The 24,649-nt window shown below is 39.6% G+C and overlaps 1 protein-coding gene across 1 annotated transcript in view; it reads right to left on the reverse strand.

Annotated features, from left to right (window-relative positions):
• DNAJC1 (DnaJ heat shock protein family (Hsp40) member C1) overlaps positions 1-24,649 on the reverse strand; it is a 91,483-nt gene that overhangs the window by 56,139 nt on the left and 10,695 nt on the right. Inside the window, exons 2-3 of the mRNA XM_065731387.1 lie at positions 3,133-3,234; positions 2,611-2,657 (exon numbers count right to left, since the gene is read on the reverse strand). Coding sequence (XP_065587459.1) covers positions 2,611-2,657; positions 3,133-3,234 — 149 coding nt within the window. The remainder of the gene's footprint in view (positions 1-2,610; positions 2,658-3,132; positions 3,235-24,649) is intronic.

Here is a 24,649-nt window from a genome sequence, read left to right on the forward strand (position 1 = left end):
CAGCACTTAGCAAAATTACTTGAGGCTTGTTTTAAGGACATGAGGCAGCAATTCCTTAAAGGAAAAAGGAGCAAATACTCACAAGCTCAGTGCGAGTTTACCATTAGACTGTGTAAAAAAGCTGAGGAACAAATGTTTTCTTAAAGAAATCATACACCTTCGTTTATAAAATCACCAAGGTTAGATGATCTTAGAGGTCTTTTCCAAGTTCACATTATTCCTAAATCACAGAATCACAGAACTGAAAGGACCTCTGGAGATCATCTTGTCCAATGCCCTGCTAAAGCAGGTTCCCTACAGCAGGTTGCATAGGAAAGTATCCAGGGAATTTCTGAATATATCCAGAGAAGGAGACCCACAACCTCTCTGGGCAGCTCCACTGCTCTGTCACCTTCACAGCAAAGAAGTTTTTCCTCATGTTTGGGTGGAACTTCATACACTCCAGATTGCCTTTCTGATGCCCACTGCCCCTTGTTCAGTCGCTGAGCACCACTGAGAAGAGCCTAGCCCCATCCACTTGACTCCTGCTCATTAGATATTTATTCACATGCATTGATAACCCCTCCTGCAGTCTTCTCTCTTCTTCAGGGTGAACAGTCCTAGGTAAATCTTTTCTCATTAGGGACAAAAGGGGCTCCAGGCCCCCAGTAATCTTTGTGGCCCTCCATTGGTCCCTCTCCAGAAGTTCCCTATCTTTCTTGAACTTAGGAGCCCAAACTGGACGGAGCACTCCACATGTGGCCCTACCAAGGCAGGGCAGAGGGAGGAGTAATCACCTCCCTCAATCTGCTGGCCACACTCTTTTTAACACTCTCCAGGACACCGTTGGCCTTCTTGGCCACAGGGGTACACTGCTGGCTCACAGCCAACCTGCTGCCCACTAGGACATCCAGTCCTTCTCTGCAGAGCTCCTCTCCAGCAGGTCTGCCCCTGCCTGTACTGACACTTGCAGTTACTCCCCCCAAGGTGTAGGACTTTGAGCTTGTTCTTCAAAAGTCATAAGGTTACTCTCCACCCAACTCTGCAGCTTATCCTGCATATTAGTTCCAGGAAATTATCACTGGCACAGGCTGCCCAGAGACGTGGTGGAGTCTCCTTCTCTGGAGATATTCAAGACCTGCCTGGATGCTTACCTGCACAACCAGGTCTAGGGAGTTACTTTGGCAGGGAGGTTGGACTAGATGATCTCTAGAGGTCCCTTCCAACCCCGACAATTCTGTGATCTGATGGTAAATGCTATTTTATTAAACTATATTTATGCTTAATCAGTGAAAGAAGTGATCAACCACATATCCACACTGCAAACAAAAATACAGCAGATGCTGCCTATGTACAAAATAAGTTATTGACACTGAAATCAACATAAGCTAGAGCAATCCTCTTCTTTAGCTTCTCATTATTAATTACTGTGCTATACTAATTAATAACATTTGCTTAAACAAGCTGGTTAAATCAGTAAGTTTCACAGTGTATACAAGGCTTAAAAACAATTTTCACAAGCTACGGTTCCACAAAAAAGACACCATATAATCTGCAAGGTAATCCCCTGAGTTCCAAAAAGGCAGCATCACATACCAGATATAAACAAAGTTATGAACAAACAAGTGAGAAAATGTTTGGGACAACACACTTTTTGAAAAGTCTGAAACAATTTAGCTGATTACTTATTTGTTCTTGGGAAGTCCTAATCAAGGAAAGGTTAAAATAATCTCTGGCAAGAGGAGAAATGAAAAACACTACTGATTTTCAGAAGTACTTCTCTGAACTACATTTTCATGACACCTGAAGAAAGGATCAAAGACTGTACTATCTGTGCTATCAAACCAGGAGTCATTACAAGAAACCAAAAATACTTCCAGAAATGCTTCACAAACCCCAGCTTAGACTTGTAAACCAAAAGATGCTTTACTAGAACTCCAACCTAATATACTTTTACAATGGCCCTGTTTCCCTCACAATCATGAGCTTATTTGGACAGCATCTTAAAAAGAAAAACAAAACAACGTCTGCCAGAAAAGCACAGTTTCTCAGTTTTTAGTCCTAACCCCTTCATATTCTGCTGGACCTGCTCCCAAAGCTGAGAGGACAATTAGCAATAAAATATAATAGTATTCACATCAAAGTTTAAAATACCACAGACAACAAACACATTTGAAAGAAAAGCAATGAAATAAGCAGCAGAAAAAAAAAAGTTAAAGAAGGCATAAACTGGAGGTAGCCCCAAGTATCACACAAATAAACATTTCTTGGTACACTGAGTTACAAATGACAGTTCAATCAATGATCTGTATGTCCAACCACAGCTTTAATAAAACAGGCGATAATTAACACAACTTAAAATAAGTGGTACAGTTGAGAAATGTTAAAACAACGATTTGCACCAAATAACTGACAGATTTTAAAGTTCTTTCATACCACTGCTTTTAAAGGAGGATAATGAGTGTATCACACAAAAAAACCCTATCAGCTTCCCCCTTCAGCCCACAGTCAGAACAGTTATAAACTGAAATTATGCAAAAATCATCCAAATACTTACAATTAAGACAAACAGGACTTCAGTTTATCACTGACAAATGAATACTTTATGTAGGAAACAGCACATTAACTCACCTCTTCCTTCTTTCTTCATCCTTTAAAATCTCATAGATAGCCACCAACTACAACAAAAAAAAATTACTTTAGAATAGAGTTCATAAAATATTAATAGTAATATCACGTCACTTCTGAAAAAAAAAAGAGCTCCTTGGTAGCTCTCCTTACAGCAATACAAGTTAGACTCCGTATGCAAAAGAAACAGGGACATACTCAGACACAAGCTGTCATCAGAGACGAACAAGCAACTCCTGCAAAGGACATTTTCCTCCTCTCATCTCTCAAAGTGACCCGTGTCTCAGTTGTAAACTAGTTATCATTTGTTTCATCCAAAAGATCTTCTTTAAATGAATTAGTCAATATTTGGTCATCAGCATATTTTAAATGCAGAACTAATGACAACAGCCTCATGGTTTTGGTCTGTAAATATTTTTTTTAAAGGTAAAAAAAAAAGATTCATTGCTCTTCGTAAAATGCCATCGTTCTATAAAAACCTGATCTCATTTTCCCAAAATGTATATAACCACACACTGCACTTACTTGCCTAAACTGTGTTTCTGCATTTTCATCTTTGTTCTTGTCTGGGTGTAAAATCAGTGAAAGCTTCCGATACGCTTTCCGAATATCTGCTGATGAAGCATCCTGCAAAACATAAACAGAGCAAACTGTCAGAAACAATTCCCAGCACTTCATTAGGAGGTGAAGGCAGACGAGAAAGTGCAGGACATTAGGCAGTAACATTGGAGGAATCTAACCACCAAACCGTACAACCAGCTGAATGATCACCATGTCCATGGTACCTTTCACCTATACTTCTTCATTACTGGACACTCATGACAACACTATTTGTCAAGATTTTCAAATGCTCTCTTGCTTAAAAATTAACCAGTGCACCTCCTGCACCACCTGAAAGTTTGAATTAAAAACTGAAAATTATTACAACCAATATACCTTCAAGTCACCATTTCTGCAAACTATTGTGCTCAACTTCCCAACTTGGGACTTGCTGTGAGCTCTTCCCTAACATTTACATGAAATTCACCAATGGGATTTGCATTCAACTTCAGCTTCACCACCTGTGTACACAAGTGAAGTACACAAGTGTATTTTGCTAGAGGAGCTTCAAATTACAATCCTGAGGCTGTTTTGTGGCATCAACATCAATCTGTATTTTGATGACAAACTGGCACACGTTTTGGGAGAAGAAATAAAATTCAGAACATAAAATGCATCAAATTAGCTTCACTATGAACAAATTTCTACATTACTGACTGTCATGCAGTACATGCAATGAAGATACCCAGAAAAGGAAGATTTTGAGGGTTATAATATGTGGTAAGTGTTAGGCTCATCAGAAGATCTACAAAGCTCCAAATAGAAACAGAACTACTTGCATTTTATTGCAAACATGTCAAAGGCAACATTTTAGAAATATTCTTCTGACAATTTTAATTTCTTGACTTTATACATATATTGTTCCCAATATAGTCTCTCTCTCAAAATTACAGTGTCAACTGGGATTAAAAAACACCAAAAAGACAGATCTGAATTGGCTGAGAGAGGAACAGAGCTGAAATAAGATAATAATTAATGCAATACTGTAATTAGCCTGTCAGGCTTTTTATTATAAATCATTATTTTCATTTTAAAAATTTCAGTTTTATAACACCAAGGTATAATAATGCCATACACCACTTTGGGCCAGGAATGAACATTAGAGAAAGATTTGGGAGAGGAGCAGAGAAAAAGGAGAAAGTGGGGGAAAAGTGCAGTATTTGAGAAAAATCAGCTATGAAATGATGCTTTGAGGAAATTGGTATTATCCCCTCATGTAAGACCAGAATTTCCATATTCCCTTCTCTCCAAAGAAGGTGCTTTGATTACTCACTGGGAAGATTTCTCCTGAAATGACTGCATCTGCATTTTTTCATTTTCATATTTTCCAACAGCTATTCCTATGGCGCACAAAAGCTGAATTTGAGTGGGTAAGGAACAGCTTGCTTCCATCTCGATTACTGCAAACAAGTTGTTTCCAACTGATGCTATACGATAGGTTTATTTTTAACTGTTGGTTAAAGGGAAGGAAGACAGTGATGAAACAGATATTCTAAACACAAACTTACAAGATGCAGGCTTAACAGAATTACTTGAAATAAAGAAGAAAACATAACAGAAACAAATCTTTTAAAAATTAGAGATTTAGGCCACAAAAACCTCAAGAAATGAGTCCCTCCAGACTGTGTGTTTGGGACAGACCACAGCTTACTCCTTCTCTACTACAAGCTTCAATGTGCTTGGTATTATTTTTGGAACATTCGTGATGGGCAGTGTAAAACCTGAATGAAGCACACTTTAAGAGCTGTCTGGCAGTGTTCTTCTAACTATTTCAAACAAACGACAAGCAAAGAAGAGTATGATGTTTTCAGTTTATCCAGACAATTTAAATTCCATATGGGAGCAGCACAAGTTTTCATGTACAAGGCTGAGACAAAACTTCTTCTGTTTTACACTTAAACAAAACAAGAGATCCTAAATTCAGCTTTGAAAAAATAAAGTTGCTTAAACACATACGTTGCTTCACCTTGAGAATAAATATTTCTAGATTTGCAGAAACAGTCTGTCTTATTTACACAAAAATTGAACGACCATTTTGTTTGCTGTATCCTCCCAACCCAATCAGCTACCTCATAAACCACATGAGCTCCTCCTTAATACAAAATACAGTATTTCAACACTACAGCAAATAAGAATCAGAATATAGTTTACTGGTATATTCTTAACTTAACTGTGAAAATGATCTTTATTAACACATCAGCTAATTGTAATTAAGCCCCCCAAAGGTCAAAAAGGGGACAATAATAGCAATAGAAAATTAAATATAGATGTTGCTATAAATTATTTAACCACTACTGGTCCACATAAATTTGGAAAGTGGCAGTAACACTGCCAGTTAGCTGATTCTTTAAAATACTGTGCAGAAAAACATACGTTTTGAAAATCAAGTTCCAAATGCTTTGTTTATGAGTGCTACCTATGGGTAAGGTTAAGCATCTTCAGGAGAGGCTCCAGATCCATCAGGAGCTTTCCTGAACATTCTCAGAGGTGCAAAATGGAGTAATTTAATTAAAAGCCTCTCACCTCTACAAAACTTCCTAGCAGTGTACAGTTCTAAGAAGAATCCAAACAACAATCATTTTCAAACTAATAAAGAAGCATCCACCATAATGAAGTCAGCTGCTCTAACAGACTTTAACTTATTGCTACTTTCCTTAATGGCTGGGCAGCAAAACACCAAACTAAAGAGCCAGAGCTTTCTAAGAGTAAGGTTTATTTCATCTACTAGGCAAAAATCCAAAGATGAGGGAAAGAAAGGATGGCCTCGTGTACATTAGACACCTCAATCTCAGTTACACTTGAGGAAGAGAAAATAATAGCAGTAGGAACTGATGTTATTATAGATGGATAGAGACAGCAGTAAGCAGTTTCTCCAACCCTGTGTCATGCCACTGATCCAGCCAGATGAGTCTGCCACACTGCCTCTCTCATGTGGAAACAACATCAGAAGCACAGCTTTATTCCTCAGTAACTATCCTTTGACAGCAACACAGTCCCATAAGACCCCCAAAGTTGAACATCTCTTTACAACCCTGTTTCTGCTTAATGGATCTCCCAAGCCCAGATCTTCTCTGCAAAGCATAACTACTTCAGAAGCAATACTCCATCATGCATACATACCGGGGGGGGGGGGGGGGGGAGGGGGGAAGGGGAAGGAAAAAAAAAAACCAATAACACAAAATGGATGCTCCAACCTGAACCAATGGACACTCAGTTGCTAGCACACAGCTGGAAAGCACACAGACAAATCAAAAAAGGAACAGTGTTTTATGCTACAATTAGTTCTCAGAAATACAAAACAAATCTATATTTTGTTAGGTTACAGTCTGGCCTTGTATGCATGGAAATATATGCTAGTATTCTTGAGGGAAGTTTTTAATTGCTAACACTACTGAACAAGTAGAGTTATCAGGTGCTTAGATACAAGACATCCAGGTAGAATTAAAAAGTTCATCTTTCAAACATTTTAGCATAAAGCCTTTCACTACAACCAAGTATTTTGACACAGAAACAAGCTAAACATTTGAAGGCATTAACAGTAAGCTAAAAAGGTTGAAGACATAGTGAATTTTTTTCTAAAAGACGATACATGTCAGACTCCTGAGGTAGGGGAGAAGAGGAGATATTTGTCTATTTGTGCCATTTACTTTAAGCAGCTTCTTCTGTTCAGACAATATTATTATTTAATATATATTAATATTACTAAAATTTATTTTACTCTGTCATTTCCACATTACCCAATACTATCAGGAAAAGTGCATAATTAGAATGCAAATAGATAGGGAGAAATTAAGAATGGATTTTTTTTATCACAATTGATAACAGAACAAAAAATAATGTAAATTTGCTTTCTGTATTTTTAAAATGACAATCTTGCTGAAAATGCCTAAGAGTTAGAAGACTTGAATCTCATCTCAATAGCCTACAGTAATTTAATTCAGGGTCCCACCTGCAAAGTTCACTTCCACCTTCATAATAAATAGAAAAATTGGTGTAGAGCGTTACAGCTCTATATTACCCCATGCCTTCCATGCTTAATGTAACTATGATTGCTCTAACTACGATTACTAATGAAGCTCCAAAAAAAAAAAAAAAAAGCCTCTTTGCAGTCCCAAGACAATTCCTGAACACATAACGTATCAGATATTGCCATAGGCAAACAATGATTGGGTCAAGGGGAAAAAAAATAATCAATGTCTACATAGTTTTCACTTACTAACATATACAATTCGAAACCTAAATTGTTCCCTTGAGTGCAATGCAGTTACTGAACAAGACTTAGTTACTTACAATTTAGCAACTGTTTCTAACACAGCAAATGTGCTCATTTCATCTTAGGTTTTAAATATGCCCACTGATGTCTTCAAATAGGTGGCATTACCTTCTCTAGAGATAGGGAGGCAGTGGTCCAGAGGACAACCACTTTGACAGAAGTCACTTTGCTACTGACCTGCTATTTGCCCAATAGCTTATTAATGAGCTACATGAGAACAGCACCAGTGCATCTACTTCATCACTGTGCTGCTGAGTTTTCAGCCACATGAACTACTGAAATATAAGGCAGTCAAAAATGATGACTGTACAGAGCACAGGCAAATGCATCTGTAACATGAGATCTTGTACCTATTAATGCTCTCAGGAGGGGCAGGCCTTCATGAGACAGAATGTGTCTTTTTTAGTCTCTATGAATTATAAACCTGATTATTTAAATCTGATTGACTAGAAGTCCTTAGTTTGGTTTTATTTTAAATTCAAGAGCAATTCAAACATGTATGATTCCTTCAATACCATCTTTCAATCAGAATTTGTGTGTAGAAGAAAGGGCATAAGTCCCATTTGGTAACCATTAGGTGTACAAGTTGAACGGCAGAAAAAAAGAAACAAGTAAGCTTTGTAAACACAAGATTTCATACTTTTCTTTTGTGAACCTACAGGACACACAGAGTCCCACCAAAACCCACAGCACAAACCAGAGCAGATGACCACACAGAAGCTACAGCTGACCATCAAACATGAGATCACCATCACAACCTTCCACGCAGTTGTTTCCACATGAGGCCTGCACAAAGCCACACAACCTTCCTTCAATTAGAAACAGGCTTAATAAAAGTAAAGGATGAAGACACTCCTCTTTTTCAAGGATGTAAATTGAGTTCAACCCATGTTTGCTGCTCCGCTGCAGATGGCTGCTCCAAGCACACCCAGGGAGGAGGAGGTATTTGCACTGCTGCAGAAGGGGCCATGCATCTCTCAACATTCCATTGATTTAAACAGAATAACAGCACAGCAGGGAAATATGTAAGAACCAAAAATAATGCTAAAATGGTGTTTTAATGCTTTTTTATTTTGCTAAGTTTTAAAGCAATTCATGAAATGAAAATGAATACAAACCAGCACAATGTATTCCTGTAGGCTTCTGATAACTGGCACAATCCCTTAACTGGCATGCTTGTTTCCAGGGGAGTGTGTCAGATGAAAGAAGACTCTGTTTTCAGCCTAGCATGCCAAATGAATGAAAATTCTGCTGCCTCATGCTTGAGAAACCAAAAAAAGAATGTTCTCTTCAGCACATGTGCACAATTACACAGGCTTAGATTTTCTTGACCATTTTGAACAACAGAATTTGTCTTTTTTTTTTTTCCTCTGCTGAAACTCTTTTAGCTTTTTATCTTTTTTACTTAGGTTTTCAGCAATTGATTATTTAGATATGAATAATCAAAAGAACACTGTCCTGTGTAGCTGTAAGGTACAATTTAACGTGAGCTTTGCATCTGAAACGCAGAGAACACTCAATAGTTCTCTCAGGTTTTTTAGAATTACTCCCTAAAATTCAGAATGGAGAAAAGCCCCCAGACAATATCTGAGAATGTATTGTATTATATATCTGAGGATATATGTATTGTTCAAGCCAAAACAAACTAATCTGAAATCCTGATAGAGTTAGGGTTTATTTTCTTTTAGGTTTTCTTTCTGGTAGCTCAAAAGGAAGGAATAAGTAGGTATCTTCCATTTATTTCACTTTTTTTCCCCCTATGAATGCTATTTTGTTTTTATTATTTTATATATTTATTGTTTATATATTTATATAATGTTATCTGTATGTTTACACAGTAAGACTTCTGCTTTTACAGCCCAGGTGAGCAGGGATAGCAAAGCATGATGCCTTCTGCAGAGCATTTCTTGCTCAACACCTTTGCCTCTCGCTATAGCGGACACTGTGCTGTGCTCACACATCTGTGGAGCACCACTGTACAGCAGTGAAGATTTTCGGGTATTGGATCTGACAGTTCCAACCCCTCCTTCTATGTAATCCCCAAAATATGCTGCTGCTTGATTGTTTATACAGTTTTCATGCTACATTTCAGCTTTAGTATGTTTCTAAGTATGTAAGGAATTAAGAGGAAATCAGAATCAGCAAAGCTACACCCATACAAGGACCTTCTCTCCTCTCCTCCACTGCTTATCCCATTCCCATCACGACCTGCCAGCAGAACTGGCACAACTGACTCATACTCTCATACACATCTCCTCTACCCCTTCAAGCAACCACTTCCCAGACCTCAATTTAAGCATAAATTTTAAAGGTAGATTACAACCACAGACTTAATGATGAAGGTCTTACAGGAGGGGAAAAAAGAGACCAAAATAAATTTAAAAAAAAATAGTAATAATAATAAAAAACTACACACAGCTCTAGCTGCTTTCTCATTACTGAACTACGATGCCACCTGAGTTGTTGCTGCCACTTTTGTGACTCCATCTTTAACTGACCTGTAACCTTGGTAAGAATGTGAGGTTTTTTACATTTTTGAAATTATTTATAAACAACTTCCAATTCTGATGTCCAAAAAAATGAGGAAAGAAAGGGTACACGAGAAGCAGGATACAGGATGTATAGGCAAAAAAAAATCACAAAGCCATACAAGAAGCCATTAGAGAACATTTATCTCTAACACAGAAGCTGTTAAAATCTGCCCTCTTCCTTACACATCAGCCCAGCACTGACACGTTGAGCAATCCCTGCACATATCTATTTCCAAAATAAACGTCATCTATTTGTTGGTAACTTCCTCAGCTCCATTGGCTGGGAAGGACACTGACACCTACACTTCCATCATACATATTTTGTCACATCCACACACAGATGTTAATTTAAAAACTCATGTAAACAAGTATACCTCCGCAGCTGTCTTTAATGTTCCAACCATGCTCTAATTTATGTTTTTAATTGTTCCTCAGCTTCACAATTCATTTTTAGAGCAGGTAAATAAAAGCTGCTACCTGGTCATTTTCACAATTTAAGTAATTCTTTTAATACATGACACTCTTTAACCAAATGACAAAAACATGAGTAACATAAAACCGAGGTGCAAAGCAAGGTGGAAAGAAAAAGCCCATACTTCGGGTAGTGAACCATCCTATCAAAAAATGAAAAGATGTATCAAATAGGAGGTTGGGAGCTCTGTCCCACGCCCACTGATACTCAGTATTAAACCATCTAGTTGATTTGCAGAATCGCTACTGAACCAGCTAACACCAGACTTGAAAACCTGCAAAAGATGCTGTTCAACAGTATTATAATTTTTGAAGATCAGGACAAACCACAGAATCGCCCTGTTAGTTTCGTAAGGGAAAGATTAATGGACCACACGTGGACAGAAATCACCAACGACACAAGTGCAGGACGGCACCCGGACACAATGGCCAGCCCCTCACAGCCAGTGGCATGCTGCTGCCTGCATGAGTAGCTCGGCACAGCTGTGACACCAACAGCACGTGCCAGGCAGCTGCCCCACATCACATCTGAGCAGCAGCACCTGAATAATGACACAAGCAGCTCAGGGTAGATGCACTGGAAACCTCCCAGCAGCACTGCTAGCTCACCATAGCACAGTCCAACAGAGCCTCCACGGAGGGCTGATCTTGCACACATTCATCAGGTGTGACTCAGCTTTAATTGGTTCTGTCACAGCAGGGTACAGTAGATCACTAACATTCCTGTACTTTAGGATTCAAATAACTCCTTGATGATCAATTTAATAATTACACTGACAATATTTCAACTGGATTTACAGTGTCTGTCAGCAGACAGCACTCTTGTCATACTAAAGGCGACAGCTTCTCCTGCCAGAAGGTGCTGAGATATTCACAGCACCTCAGAGGTCACTGACAGGAGCAGCAGTACCAGGAGGTGCCAGGAAGCACTCCTGTCTGATGAACGTGAACTGCAGTGGGCCCGGCTCCATGACTTGAACCACTAGGCAATACTCCTTTTTTTCCTGTTACAGGTCAGTTACTCTGAATTACTATGGAAATCACTGTGTAGTAAGCGTTCACTAATACATCATCCATACAATCTGAGTTTAGAAGACTTTCTCCATCAGTTATGAGCTTTAAGACTAGCAAGGCACTGCAGACAGTCACAATCAGCAAGGTTTCCTTGGGAACATCAGAAGGAAAGCAGTTCTAAACCAGGTGAAGTTAAAAAGCAGACAGGAATTTCCAACGAACAGCATAACATTTTAAACCAAATGAAACTTTTCATTTAAAAGTGCTCTGTGATTGGTGTATTTTAAATATATACTTGATTTCTGCAGCAAAAACATCTAAATGAGGATATGGTTGAGATACTGCAGTAAACCATATCCAAGCAAAGCTGACTTTGAGGGGCACCTCTCTCAAAATGCTGCACATTTTAACGCAGTATTTGCTTCCATCCTCTGTTTCCCATTGTTTAGCCATTTCCTGTACCATAATATAATACTGCTGAAGCAGCTTTTTCACAGTAACAATTCTATTTTTATTAGCTTAGAAACATCTAAAAATGGTCTGAACTTGAGTTTTGAGATCTCAGTGCACCTCTGTCTGCAGTGGCTTGTTTGTCCTTCCAGAGTATGGAAGAAGACAGGAAGAACTTTAGACAAAAACCTTCCTGATCTCATTATCTACTATAAAATACATATTTGGTCTGGGTAAATCCTTATTAACTTTCTCCAGAAAATAACATTAACTAAATGAAAGGCATAAACAAGTGACCAGATCATGAAGGTCTCATGTGTAGTTATATTTTCCTTGAGTAATATCACATAACAAGAATGTTTCTCTCCTCTCTCTCTCAGAAAAAATAATTGCTTCACCATTTATTTTTGGCACACAGCACAGAAAATATCTACTGATTTCAGGATGATAAATAAAATAATAGAGGGGTTTTCCTCTGTTCCTTTCTCCTCAAACCAACTGATAGAGCATTTTGCTGTTAGTTTAAAAATATCAGAAACAGCAAAATGCTCTCAGACATTTCATCACAAGCTATGTTAAAGTAACTTTAAGATATATAGGATGTGAACACCTCCAGAAACTCCAAAAGGCATTCAGAAACAGCTATTAATTTACTCAAGATGTATTTGGGTGGGTTTTTTCTTTTTCCACTACCCCCCAGATACAGTGCTTTAAGTAGCCAGGTTTATAAATAACTACCAGCAGCATTTATCAATCTCCTTCCATCTTTATTTAGACTACTTACTACCAAACTAGTTAGGATTTAGCCCTACCCACCATGTAAAGGAGTCACATAATGATCCCTTTATACTCATTAACTACCATTTTAATGAGCTATTACTACCTCGGGACTCAGAAGACCTCAGGGAGGTTGTAACATGCCACTACCCATACAGTAATTCACTGCTGAGTTAGTACATGGCCTCCTTGAAAGAATACAGGAATGCCCTCCATCACTTGCTGTAGCACAGATGCCAGCATCAGCAAAATTCCTGTATGTAAGGTGCAACCCAGCCTAAAACCTAATGAAAAACGTCTCAGTTAAACTCTAACGAGCTTAACGGATTACACCTTACTGCAGCTCACCACTTTACTGGAAGTAACCACCCTTCTAACAGAGTGAGCTGAAAGCCAGAGCTCTGCCCCACAGCACCAGCTCAGTCTGCTGGCACAAAAAGAGACACACCTGCTAAAGGTATAAGGCAGAAAGCAGAGGACATGGACATCACAAATGACTATTCACAAAACCTGTCAGAGTCTTTATGAGCTGTAAATAAGCCAACAGATGTTCAAAGGAATCTGGATAAAGAAATCAAGTTTACCATTAGGAACAATCGATTAAAATTCACACACAATGAAGTAATGTACAACTAAAAGTTAAGTAAAAATGAAAAAAATCTTGTCCTTATTTGAGAAAAGCCATTCATACTCCATGACTTGTGACGGAACTGACTTAAAAGACAGCCCCTCCCTTTCACTAATAACTTAATACAGAAAACTTGGGTCACCGAGAAAGCCTAGCTGACATTATCTGTAGTGAGAATGAGTCAAACCACCCTGAAGGAAGATGGCTGCCTCCCACACTTCATTGCAGCTGTGGGCAGACACTGCACACTGCTCCCTAAACTGCTCTGTTTTTTGGATTGAAGTGTTTGCAGTGTAGCCAAGTGAGAGAAGGAAATTTGCATGTGCCCAAATGAGAGGCAGAATGATCACTTCTCTGCTTCCCGTAAAACCACTCCTTGCAAGCAGTTACTGCTCTTTTCCTGCACTGTCTTGGAGAGACCCAGTTTGCCGCAGGAAAGGAAGAAGTAATTCACATGAATCCATAAGCATCCCCCCTTGACAGCCAGGAGGAGAACAAAACAGAACTAAAGGCTCTGCCCACGTGGAGAACCCCTTGCAGCAGGCAAGCTCCACCTGAGGCTGCAGCCAAACCACATGTTCCGACCTCCCAGACAAGTCCAGAGGAGGCAGTGAGTGAGCAGGGACGTACAGAGGGCATAAGCTGAGAGGATCAGTGCAGAGGAAACACTTCCTTGTCTACTTTAAGTGTTTTCCAGTGCAACACACTGCAGCAGTCGGTGGTTATCAAACAGCTGTGTGAGCACATGCACCCACTCCACTCTTCACCCAGACTTAAAAAAAAGATAATAATTCCAGCATAACAAGCCTTCTGCTGGGAAGCAAAGCAGCCCAGCAATACTGCCACAGGGATGACAGAGATGAAACAATAGTTCTCACCCTCTGAAGTCAAGCAATAGAACAAACGTAAGGTAAGGTCTGTCTTCCAGCCACTGACTGAGAAAGGCAGTGTTCACCCACAGAGACCCAACGTAGGGTCACGATGGAGATACAGAGATGGACAGCTGAAAGGAATACACCCATGTGCCTCATCTCCAGTTTCATCTCCTCACCATCAGAAGCAAGAAGCAGATAGGAGGAATTCTCCCCTGACACTGGTGGGCTCTGGTTGCCTCCTCACCCTGCAACAGACACAGCCAAAGCAGGAACCACAGAGGGGGCTGAACCAAGCCAGCAGCAAGACAGACTGCAAAAGGAGGAAAGATCAAAATAAAGGGGAAAAGTATGCATTCTTCCATGCCTATGGAAAAGAGGAATTAGCAGTTGAGTGAGTAGCAATAAAAACTTGGCACAGGTTGCATCTCATTAACTACGCTACCAGAAAGCTCTTTCAGCCAACTGACTGCAGAAGATAGTGACTATTACTAATTCATTTACTTGCCTCTCAACATAGGATTACAGGATTATCAGCATTAAAGATAACAGTGAAAGCTGGGAGATAAAACTCTGATCCCACAGACTCTGGTAGAAACACTGATAAATGTGAAGCATTTCAAAACCAAAAGGAAAAGTTTTGCTTCACATAAGACTTGTGGCCACAAAGATAAATTCTCCATGCAGCACAATGACCCCCACGTTTTCAAGTTATAAACAGAAAGTCAAGACTTAAAGAAGGATCAACAGACAAGCAAGAACATTTAGTAACTTCTGTCACAAGCAGGGAAGAAAGAAATGAAACTGCAGGTCTGCAAGCTGCTGCATGGAAAAAGAAAAAAAAGAAAATAAGAAAAGAAAAGGCAACACTCTTGACAATCCTTTGAGTATAAGCCAAAGCCACGTTTCCCTCTATCACATAACATCAGCCATGGAGTCGAATCCAAGAAATTGCATCAGCCAGATGCAATTTCTTCCTTTGTAACTCACGGGGGTGGGGAAAGACATTTTCAGAAGTAAATGAAAATAGTAATAATTTTTAAAATAGCTGCGGCAGAAATATTGCAAAGCTATTTCTGAAAGTCATAGCTAAGTGCCACTGACCAAAATAAGAGAAACATTTGCTGCAGAGCTATGAAATTGCAGAAACAGAAAGAAAGGAAGGAGGAGACTAACATAAGCCTGTTTCCTTACAGTTTGCCTCTACCCATCAGTGCCAAACAAACCCCAAAATCTGACAAAGCTCATTCTTAACAAAGACAGCAATGGTGTCAAGGAGCAGGTGAGGGTTTGGGAGGACAGCTCCCTGCAGCCTCTCCTCTTGCTGTGCCCCAGCTCTGAGTGCTGCACAGAACAAGTGCCTGCCCAGGGAGAGCTACTCAGTGCAGTTCTGCACACATTTGCCCACGTGTGGCCTCATCTGCCTGTCACCATATGCTATTCAAACACGTTTTGAAGACATGGTTATTTGTTTTGAAGCCTATCACAATGGCACCAGAGTTCATCAGTAGCATCATTCACCTTTGTGGTAACTTTAAGATAAGCATGCATTACTATCTTTTTTTTTTTTTTTTTTTTTTGATTGCAAAATGAGGCACAGCTATCCCGGGTGCTAATTTTATCACAGATAGGATTCTTCCAAGTGCTTAGTATCAAACAGCATTCCATACTTAGAGGACAGACTTCAATCGACTTCAGCTGCAGCTGCAAGCGCTCTCTATTTCTGCACAGAAGCCCCCAGTATCTCAAATTATGCAACCAGAATTGCAGAGCACTCAAATCAATTAGTCACCACTTGGGAAAAGTTCCGTTTAAACGACTCGCCTGGCATCACATAGGAATTCTGTGGCAGAGAGAAGAGCAGAATCCCGTCCTCAGGGGCACTTTCCATCTGACTGCTTTACCCATGGAGCTGCTTCTTCCCGCAGTCTTCTCCCCCCAACACCCTCAGCACCTACAGGTTACCGTTTTTGCAGACAACGGCCTCTTTCAGCACAGAAGCCTGAAGGTGTACCGGTGCCAGATCTCTCCCTGAGCCTGAATAAAGACTATGTAGGACACAGCGTAGTGAATTTAAAATCATCACAATGAACAAGCACAAAGAAACCAAATTATGGTTTGAGACATTCAGAAAACTGACATTCAGTAATTTTACAGCACATGTCCCCAGAAATTTGTCTAAGTCTTTAGAAGTGGCACTGCAGTACAGGATTTTTCATAAGGCTGTTGTAGGAAATAGTAGAAAAATAAGTCAATTCTAAATGCAAAAAAGATTTCCAACCCATGCATAAGCAGTGCAGACATGCTTTAGATGCCAACTTAAAAGCAACAGTGGTCTTTTTCCTCTGCAATAATAAGCCCATGCTCTCTGAAGAATCATTCTGACACTAAAAGGTTCCACCCAACTGCAGGACAGCCTGGCTGGCTATCAGCCTGCCATTCCAAACCGCAGATCTTCAGTCAGTCATAAAGCAGACAGGCTTACTCCCAAGCACAACAGAGGCTGCGCTCAGGTGGCACCTGCACGGTGTATCTGAGAGCCCCTGGCCAACCCCTAGGGCAGTGCACAGGGCAGAACCACATCAGGTGAGCCCGGCTGTGAGTGGGCAATCCCATGACACACGGTGCCCAGGCAGCTGCGGGCCCTCCTGCAGGGCTGGCTGTGCTCTGCCACCAAAGCCCCAGAAGCATTTCCCGGGCACGTTCTGCGAGGCATATGTATTTTTATTGCCTCAGACAAAGAAGGACAAGACCCAGCACCTTGCAAAATCTCTCAAGTATAATGAAAGTAATGAGATTCTAAAAATAATGGCAGCCACATGAGAAACAGGCTCAGCTTTTTAATTACCAATTTCGTTAAGGTGCAACGGAGCTCTTCGTTAATAATTCAGTATTACTGCTCCACACGTGAGCGCACTCCAGAAGTACAGATGAAGACATCTACTTTCAGACCACTATTTTATTTTTTATTTTTTTAATCAAAAGTACCAGGAATCTTGTCAAAAAACAAATGGGGGCACACTGTATTGCAAACAACCCCGGAGCATTGGACGGCCGCAAAGGGCTGGGCACCACGAACCAACACAAGATGTACTGCTGTACTTTGCACAACCTGCACCTCATTGCAAAATAAATCATTTGTGTAAGAATTAAAAAGCCTCACGTACCCTGGAAGACAAGCTCTGTCAAGCCAAATAAACATGAACAATTTAAGTCTTTGATTTTTTTTAAACAAAAGAGAAAAATGGAAAGAAAAAAAAAAGGTTAAGAATGTACATATTTGTAGCAGTGCTTTTGAAACACAATTTCATGTTGTTTATATTGGTCAGAGTTTTCCTCAACTTAAGAATTAAGTACAAAAGAATTACTTAAAATAAAGACCAACACTATTCCCACATGGATCAATTTAAATTTGCATTAAATTAAAGCAGTATTTTCCATATGAACGTGGCAATTCTGCATGTTACTAGGAATCCCAGGACTCACGCCCATACTTATACAGAGTCAGACACAGCTACTGCCGACCCACGTGGAGAATCGTAGCCCCAGATTGACAGCAGGGCATGAAGCTTTGATCCAGCACTATTTACAGACCTTGACTCAGACTTAAATACCTGTACAGTTTATTTTATCCAATGAAAATCTGTTTATATTTGATCTCGAGCCGCAAAAAAGGTCCTATTTGTAATGGATTCCTAACACAGCAAGTATTCCCTGAAAAACTGAAATGAGGACACAATTTTCATAATCATCCCAGATCAACTTTACAAACGCATATACATGCATTATAGAATGTTTTCTACCTGAAAGACTTGACACAAGTACCCTTTTTCTGAAAAAGTCCCCATTGCCACTTGTCTCTTTTCAACTAATAAGCCTCAGTGACACCAAGCAAGGGACAGGGGGAGAGGAAAAACCTCTCAGAAATGTGGGAGTGACAAAAGGATCATGGCCCATCAGGATGTGTGACAACTGTAACGTTTCTTATTTCTCTATCACTGTTTGTACCAACTGAATGAAAACAAAAGTATTTTTCAAAGACAACCACCCATGGATATTAGTTCAGTTAATGTTCAAGTAAAATCTGATAGAAAAAAGCTTTAGTGGTAAGACAAAAAATAAGGAAATTTCTTTCTTGCTTTCTTCCCTGAAAAGATCTATGGAATTCTTTAATTGGTCTGAAATTTAGGCAAACATCAAATAAAGGCACACAAACAAAACGTGGCTGCTTGCTGCATTAATGTGCTGCAGCACAATGAAATTAAAATTCTGAAGTGCTCTCACAGTAAAACAAAACAAAAACCTGAAAAGTTAATTCTACCAGCAATTCTAAGTTCTTTCTTAGAGCTTATTTATCCTCCTCTCATTAAGCACTATAGCAAGAGATGCTATCGCACAGCTTTATATCATCAGATTTTCCTGAAGTAAAATAAAATCGTTTTGATGGTCTTTCCACAGAAGGGGAACTTCAGATGATTCTCACCCATTCAAAATCAGAATCAGTGTATCTTTTCCACGGCTATGAAGGAGTCAGAATGAGCTCCATGTTAGCATCAGCCTTCAGCTGCGGCACGGCATTTTACTTATCAACAGCGGGGTTCAGCATTGCCCACAGATGCGGAATTGACTCTTTGTTCCAAATCCAGTAACGTTCGAGACAATTCAGTCCACGCACCGGTTGCTAGTTTTTGCCATTTTACGCCTTTTCCAAGAACTCGCTTGTTCCTTCAACCGAAACAGGAAGCAACTGTTTGAGCTCTGCTCAGCACACAAAGAAAAATAAAAATGCCACCAAAAGCTTTTGGTTTTTAAAGCCATCGAGCAGCCTCAGAGTTTTGATGATAGCATTAGTACAAGAATATAAGCAAGAGGAGATTTCAAAGCAAAAAGTCATACAAGAAAAGGAAGAAGCTAAAGGATTTTTAAAATATGAAAATTAACGTGCCGTCTTTAACACAGATGAAATCTTTATCGTTATCTGCAGCTCTCCACCAGGCAAGGAGACACAACATCAACAACACACTACTTCTGGGGATCTGCTACCTCAGCACTACTTGTAGAGTTAACATGTGCTGAAGACAATCACCTACAAAAACAAAGCTTAATGTGCACATGCATGTGTACTCTTTCCGTATCTGATTGTTGGCAATTATGCCATTCAACCTGGCAAGCACACAGAGCAAGATTAACACGAACTTACTAAAACAAATTGATTTCATGTTCCAAATGCTCAGATAACGTTGGTGGTAGCTTTCAAATTTCAAATTGCTCGAAATCAAATAGCAGCAGCTGGAAAAGCATGCTGTACTTTTAAAGTCATATTGGTGGAAGCATTTAGCTGCTGTGGTTCAATGTGAAAACAAACGCAGCCAACTTATACCACGTGACAAAGGAACACTTCGTTATCCTCTAACAAATTTTACTCAGAACACACCGATAAGAAACTCGTTTCAATACCAATGATGAAGAAATGCCTCAATTTCACAAGGCTTTCAGCCAGGCTTACAGACACCAGCCAGCACACAAACTGATGCACTGAAGTGCTTTTTTAAAAATGCTTTTTAGAAATAAGAATGGCAACTGAAATGAAGGTAAATGTCTCATAACTCCTGTGATTTTTTTGTTTTGTTTTGTTTTGAGCATGAGCTTTCACAGCACTGGCTTTCACAGAACTAGAACAATCTTATTAATGATTAAGATATTTAGTAGTTACACAGTCGTCATTTGGTTTTTCGGTATTTTCTATAATTAGTAACAGGCTGCACTTCCACAAAACTGAACAAGCCAACTTCTTCCACCGGTGTTCAAGCAAAAACTATAACTGCAAAATAACAGCAACGTGGATTTTAAATGAATGAGTTCCATCAATTCACTTGCTATTATCTGTATGGATGTTTTTGATACTTATTCAAAATCACTTACATGTCAAAGACACTGCATGAAATTGAAACCTTAACTAATGCCAAGGTTTGACCCAGGATCCAAAATAAATCTGCATGTACAGACCCTTGTACCTACACAAAGCACCAATTACTTCAAATAAGGTTTTGTCTGTGTACTGGAGTCCACCCATGTGGAGCCAATTACTATAGCGGGGCCATTATATGGTTCATTTCCCCATACCAGCTTGGCAAGAGGTGTACATGGGTGTAGGAAGTGCGAAAGAGCCTTTGCTAATAAAGGGCCTCAAACACACATACACTGCAATATCTGACGTTACAGCAAACACTCCTTCACCGAGGCCGCACCATGCACAACAGGAAATACTGCAGGGCGGTTTGTAATTTGAGCACTACTCTTCATGTACCACTTTCCGGCCCAACAGTAAAAATAATAAAATAAATCAAACTAACCTTACAAAAAAAATCATGAATAATTACTCCAATACTTAATCTGTAGAACATATTTCTACCAATACCCAAATATTCAAAAAAACATTGAGAGACATCAGGATTTGAAGAGTGAGAGAAACAGCAGAATTTCATGCTCTTCCAGAAGGATAGTATGTTTATAACAGCAGAAGCACTGATATTACTTATTGATCATGTCTGGTGTCATTCCATTCCCAAATGGGAAAGTTGCTGTTTGAAATAATTATTATAAATAGGAGTAAATGACTGAAGTATAAAAATCTCTTCCCCACTGGAAGAACTGAAGCTCCATCTAGAGGCTTTTCTTCCTCTACTGTCATTTGTGCTATATGTAATATCACCTAGAAATGTGAACAATATTAAATGTCAGAGGCTTCCTTTGTACCTCCTCTTTTGTTATTCATATTGGGTCTTGCCCTGAACCTTTGCTTGGCAACACTAGCTCCTTCACTGCCATCAAGTGGTAAGAAGCCAAAACTGAGCTTAAACATGTAAAATCTCAATAATCAGATTACACGATCACTATAGCACAGAGACAACCATAAATATAGAATACTGAAAAGCTTTATGGAGTGCATCACTGAAGTTCTTGTACCTTTGCTCTACAGCATTCAAAAGCCTCACACAGTAATTTCAGTAATTATTTCCAAATATCTTCTGTAGGTTCCATTTTTGTCTTGAATTGCACATAATAAAGATCTACGTTCATGTTCCTCATCATTATATTTAGAACAAAAAGGTCTCATTGCAAAAAGAAATCTTAAGCAATAACATATGTTATAGTTTACATTGGAAAAATACCAAATTTGGCTGCGAGAAGAAAGACCACAACGAAATTAGAGGGAATAGTACAACCATCTCCCCAGCCCCAATGTTGTCTACTGGCAGCATCTCAAAAGAAAGGGCAAAACGGCAGCAGCACATCACGCTGGCAGCATCTCGTGCAGCAGGTATGCAGCTATGGAGCCTCTTTGTGCCCCACAGCTGAGATAACTGCCAGCAGTCACTGTGGAACGCTGAGACTTCTGACACAATCAACAGTGACCTGCAGGGAAACCAACACCGACCACACCAAAAACTGGGAGGGTTTGTGCAAATGAAATAAATAGGAAACAGAGCAAATAAAGCAACAGCAGAACGCAGCCACACTGCAAGAGCTTGATGACTTCCACATCTGCCCATGGGTGACTTAGGGCACAGCTACTCCCACAGTCACCCATCACTTTCACATATAGTGCTTCAAATTACTGCAGTCCCACAATGGCTTCCCACAACTTGAAATATCTCTGAAAGAAACTTCCTCACTTATGAGCTGCATTTGTTGTCTCTCCCTACCTGCTGTCCCATGCACACTGCCTTATTTCACTGGACTTTCCCTTCAGCAGTTAGCCACCTGGCTGTGCTGAACATGACAAAAGCTGACAAAGACTGCATGGCAATGTCCTAGAGAGTACAGTGCCTGCCATCCACAATGGAGCTTGAGAATTCAACCTCTGCTACAGAAATGTAAAAATGGAAAAGCAACTATTACTTGATTAAAATATACTGAAAAAAAATAGTCCCTGTACCAGAGGTGTTTTATCCTTATCTGTACTTCCATAGGGCAGAGAGACATACTCCTCTCAGGCACTGCCTAGCAGGGCTCAGACATACCTGCACTGTGCACAAACCAGGACAGCTCTACCAAGGGCAGCTCACACAGAGCATCTGCCACAGCTGTGCCACGGGAAAGCAGCCTCTCCTTAAAGAGACCCCACTGCCCACATGAGAAGGGGTGAGCTAAACACCTGGCCTGTGCGCTGGCCTAGGAGCCCAGCTGCATGCCAGGAGATGCTGTGTTACTGCAATCCTCAGACACAGCTGTGAAAAACTCTCTTTCCAAACAACCTCTGGTATAACACCTATACATCGAAGTTGGGACCATATCCAGTATTTGTTCAAGAATAACTGTGGAGAGACAAGAAATAAAAAGCATACATTACAAAACTTGGGGTAATTATTTCTTCTGCAAGGATGATGAAGAGTAGGATTGTCACTGACAAGGAGAAGTAAAAAAGGATCTTCAATAAATGGCATGAGTGAGACAAAAAAAGGAAAAATATATGATAATTAAAAAAAAGTATAAAAATGAGAACATACAGGAGAAAGATTGTAGCACACAGCCTAAAGCCATGGGCAGCGTGAAGCTGGAGATGATGCGAACTGCCTTCTGCTCAGCAATTTGGTCTCAAGGCCCAACTGAAAAGCCAACACCAACTGCAGACAGAAACTTTAGCTACAGAAAGTACAGAGATTAGACAAAGAGACTGTTTGAAGTAATTAAAATGTAAGTTGACCAGGGTGCACACAACCACTTCAGCTCCTGAGCTGGAAGGAAAGACTGAATTTATGATGGGCAGTGAAAGCTACAGTAAAACATGACAGCTGCAGGAATACATTTAAAAACCAACAAACCAACCACACAATAAAAAGGAAAGACAACCTCCATGATCAAAGGTGACAAACAGAAGGCTCTGGAGACCTAAAAAAATAATAATGAAAATAAAAATCCTTAGTTTTTTTTCCTGAACTAGATGGCATTCACGCTAATTGCGGATTTCTCAAAAGGATGCACTGAACACAACCATAGGAAAAAAAACCTAGAGCAAGCTTTAACAGTTACAGTATCTCTGATCAATAGCTGTAGTTCTTAATGAGGAGATGGAAGGAGAAAAAAAACAAAATGAGAAGACAAGTCACAGTATATACTCAAGCAGTACTGTTAGACTGTTCACTGCTTCTACCCCTGAAAAACACAGCAGAAGGAAAAAAAAAAATAACCTAGTGCAAAAGCCATGGAACTTGTCTTCAAAGAAGAGAGTAGTCATTAGCTGTAGGGGCTGCATGGACAACCACCACAGAACACAATGCAGGAGGTTCCTGAGGGCTTTACAAAGCCTTGACAACACAGCATTAGTCAGCTTGGGGATGCTTCACTGTGGCCACCAGGACCACATCCTCTGTCCTGACTGAAAAGCAGCACTGTGCAGCCCCAGCATCAGACTGTCTTGGTGGATGGTAAAGCTCAAGCACAGCAAAGGAGAAGACATTTAGATAACTATTTCATTTTCTATCACTATTCTGAGATTAAGAATTTGATAAGAGGAATTTAATATGGAGGATGAGGTAAAAAAAAAACAAAAAAACCTTTTTAATTAAAATACTGTGATACCCAGTAAAAACTGTAAAGCTTTTGGCAAATAGCGGATTAGCCTAAAAAAAATGAAGGTGTGATGAGCAGCTCTAAACTGATCAGCTAAGAAGTCTAGAGAGGACGGAACTCTCTTTTCTGGCCACAGTATCAATCTGTTGAGGTGCAGCCAACTGGCATGTGGGACCCTCCTCCTGACAACAGACAGGACAGCCAGCACCTGCTAACGATGGGGGAAATTCAATGGCAGGGTCTTAGTCTGTGAGAAAAATAGTACAGAAACTATTTTATTGCATTTTACATACTTCAGAAGTGAAGAAACACAAGTTTTACAGCCTTTCTTTAGGACAGAAATTTAAGAAGACATCATGCCCACAACTACGTATCAGTTTTCCTTATTAAAAAAAACAAAAACAAAAAACACAACAACCAACAGAGTACTTCAGTTGTTCTTTGTTAAAAGCTGAACTTTTAAGAATAGCAAACTCAAAGAAGATGAATGAAATTCTATCTAAGAAAGAAAACGACATCTGTATTCAATGTTAAGCAATGTTTATATTCACAAATGAGAAGCTGACATGCTGCAGTGCAAAATGGCAACCAGTGAGAGAGCACTTTAAACCAAAGTGTCCTAACTCAAGTTCTAGTGCTTACTTATATCCTGTTCCTTATTTTCAGGCACAAATTCAAATCAATGCAAAGAAATATTCTGTACTGCAATCTTTAAAACATTGTGGTTTAAAAAACAATGTAACATCAGGATCAAAGTCTCCTATCATTAAGACAGGATTTTTACTTCAAGTATATTTTTCTCTCTGTGTGTCCGTTTTATAGGGACAATGCAGTATTACTCAAACTTTTGGTA

The sequence above is a fragment of the Cyrtonyx montezumae genome, unplaced genomic scaffold (genome assembly GCF_038088225.1).
Source record: "Cyrtonyx montezumae isolate F1298 unplaced genomic scaffold, pur_monq_1.0 scaffold_14, whole genome shotgun sequence".
NCBI classification, from domain to species: Eukaryota; Metazoa; Chordata; class Aves; order Galliformes; family Odontophoridae; genus Cyrtonyx; species Cyrtonyx montezumae.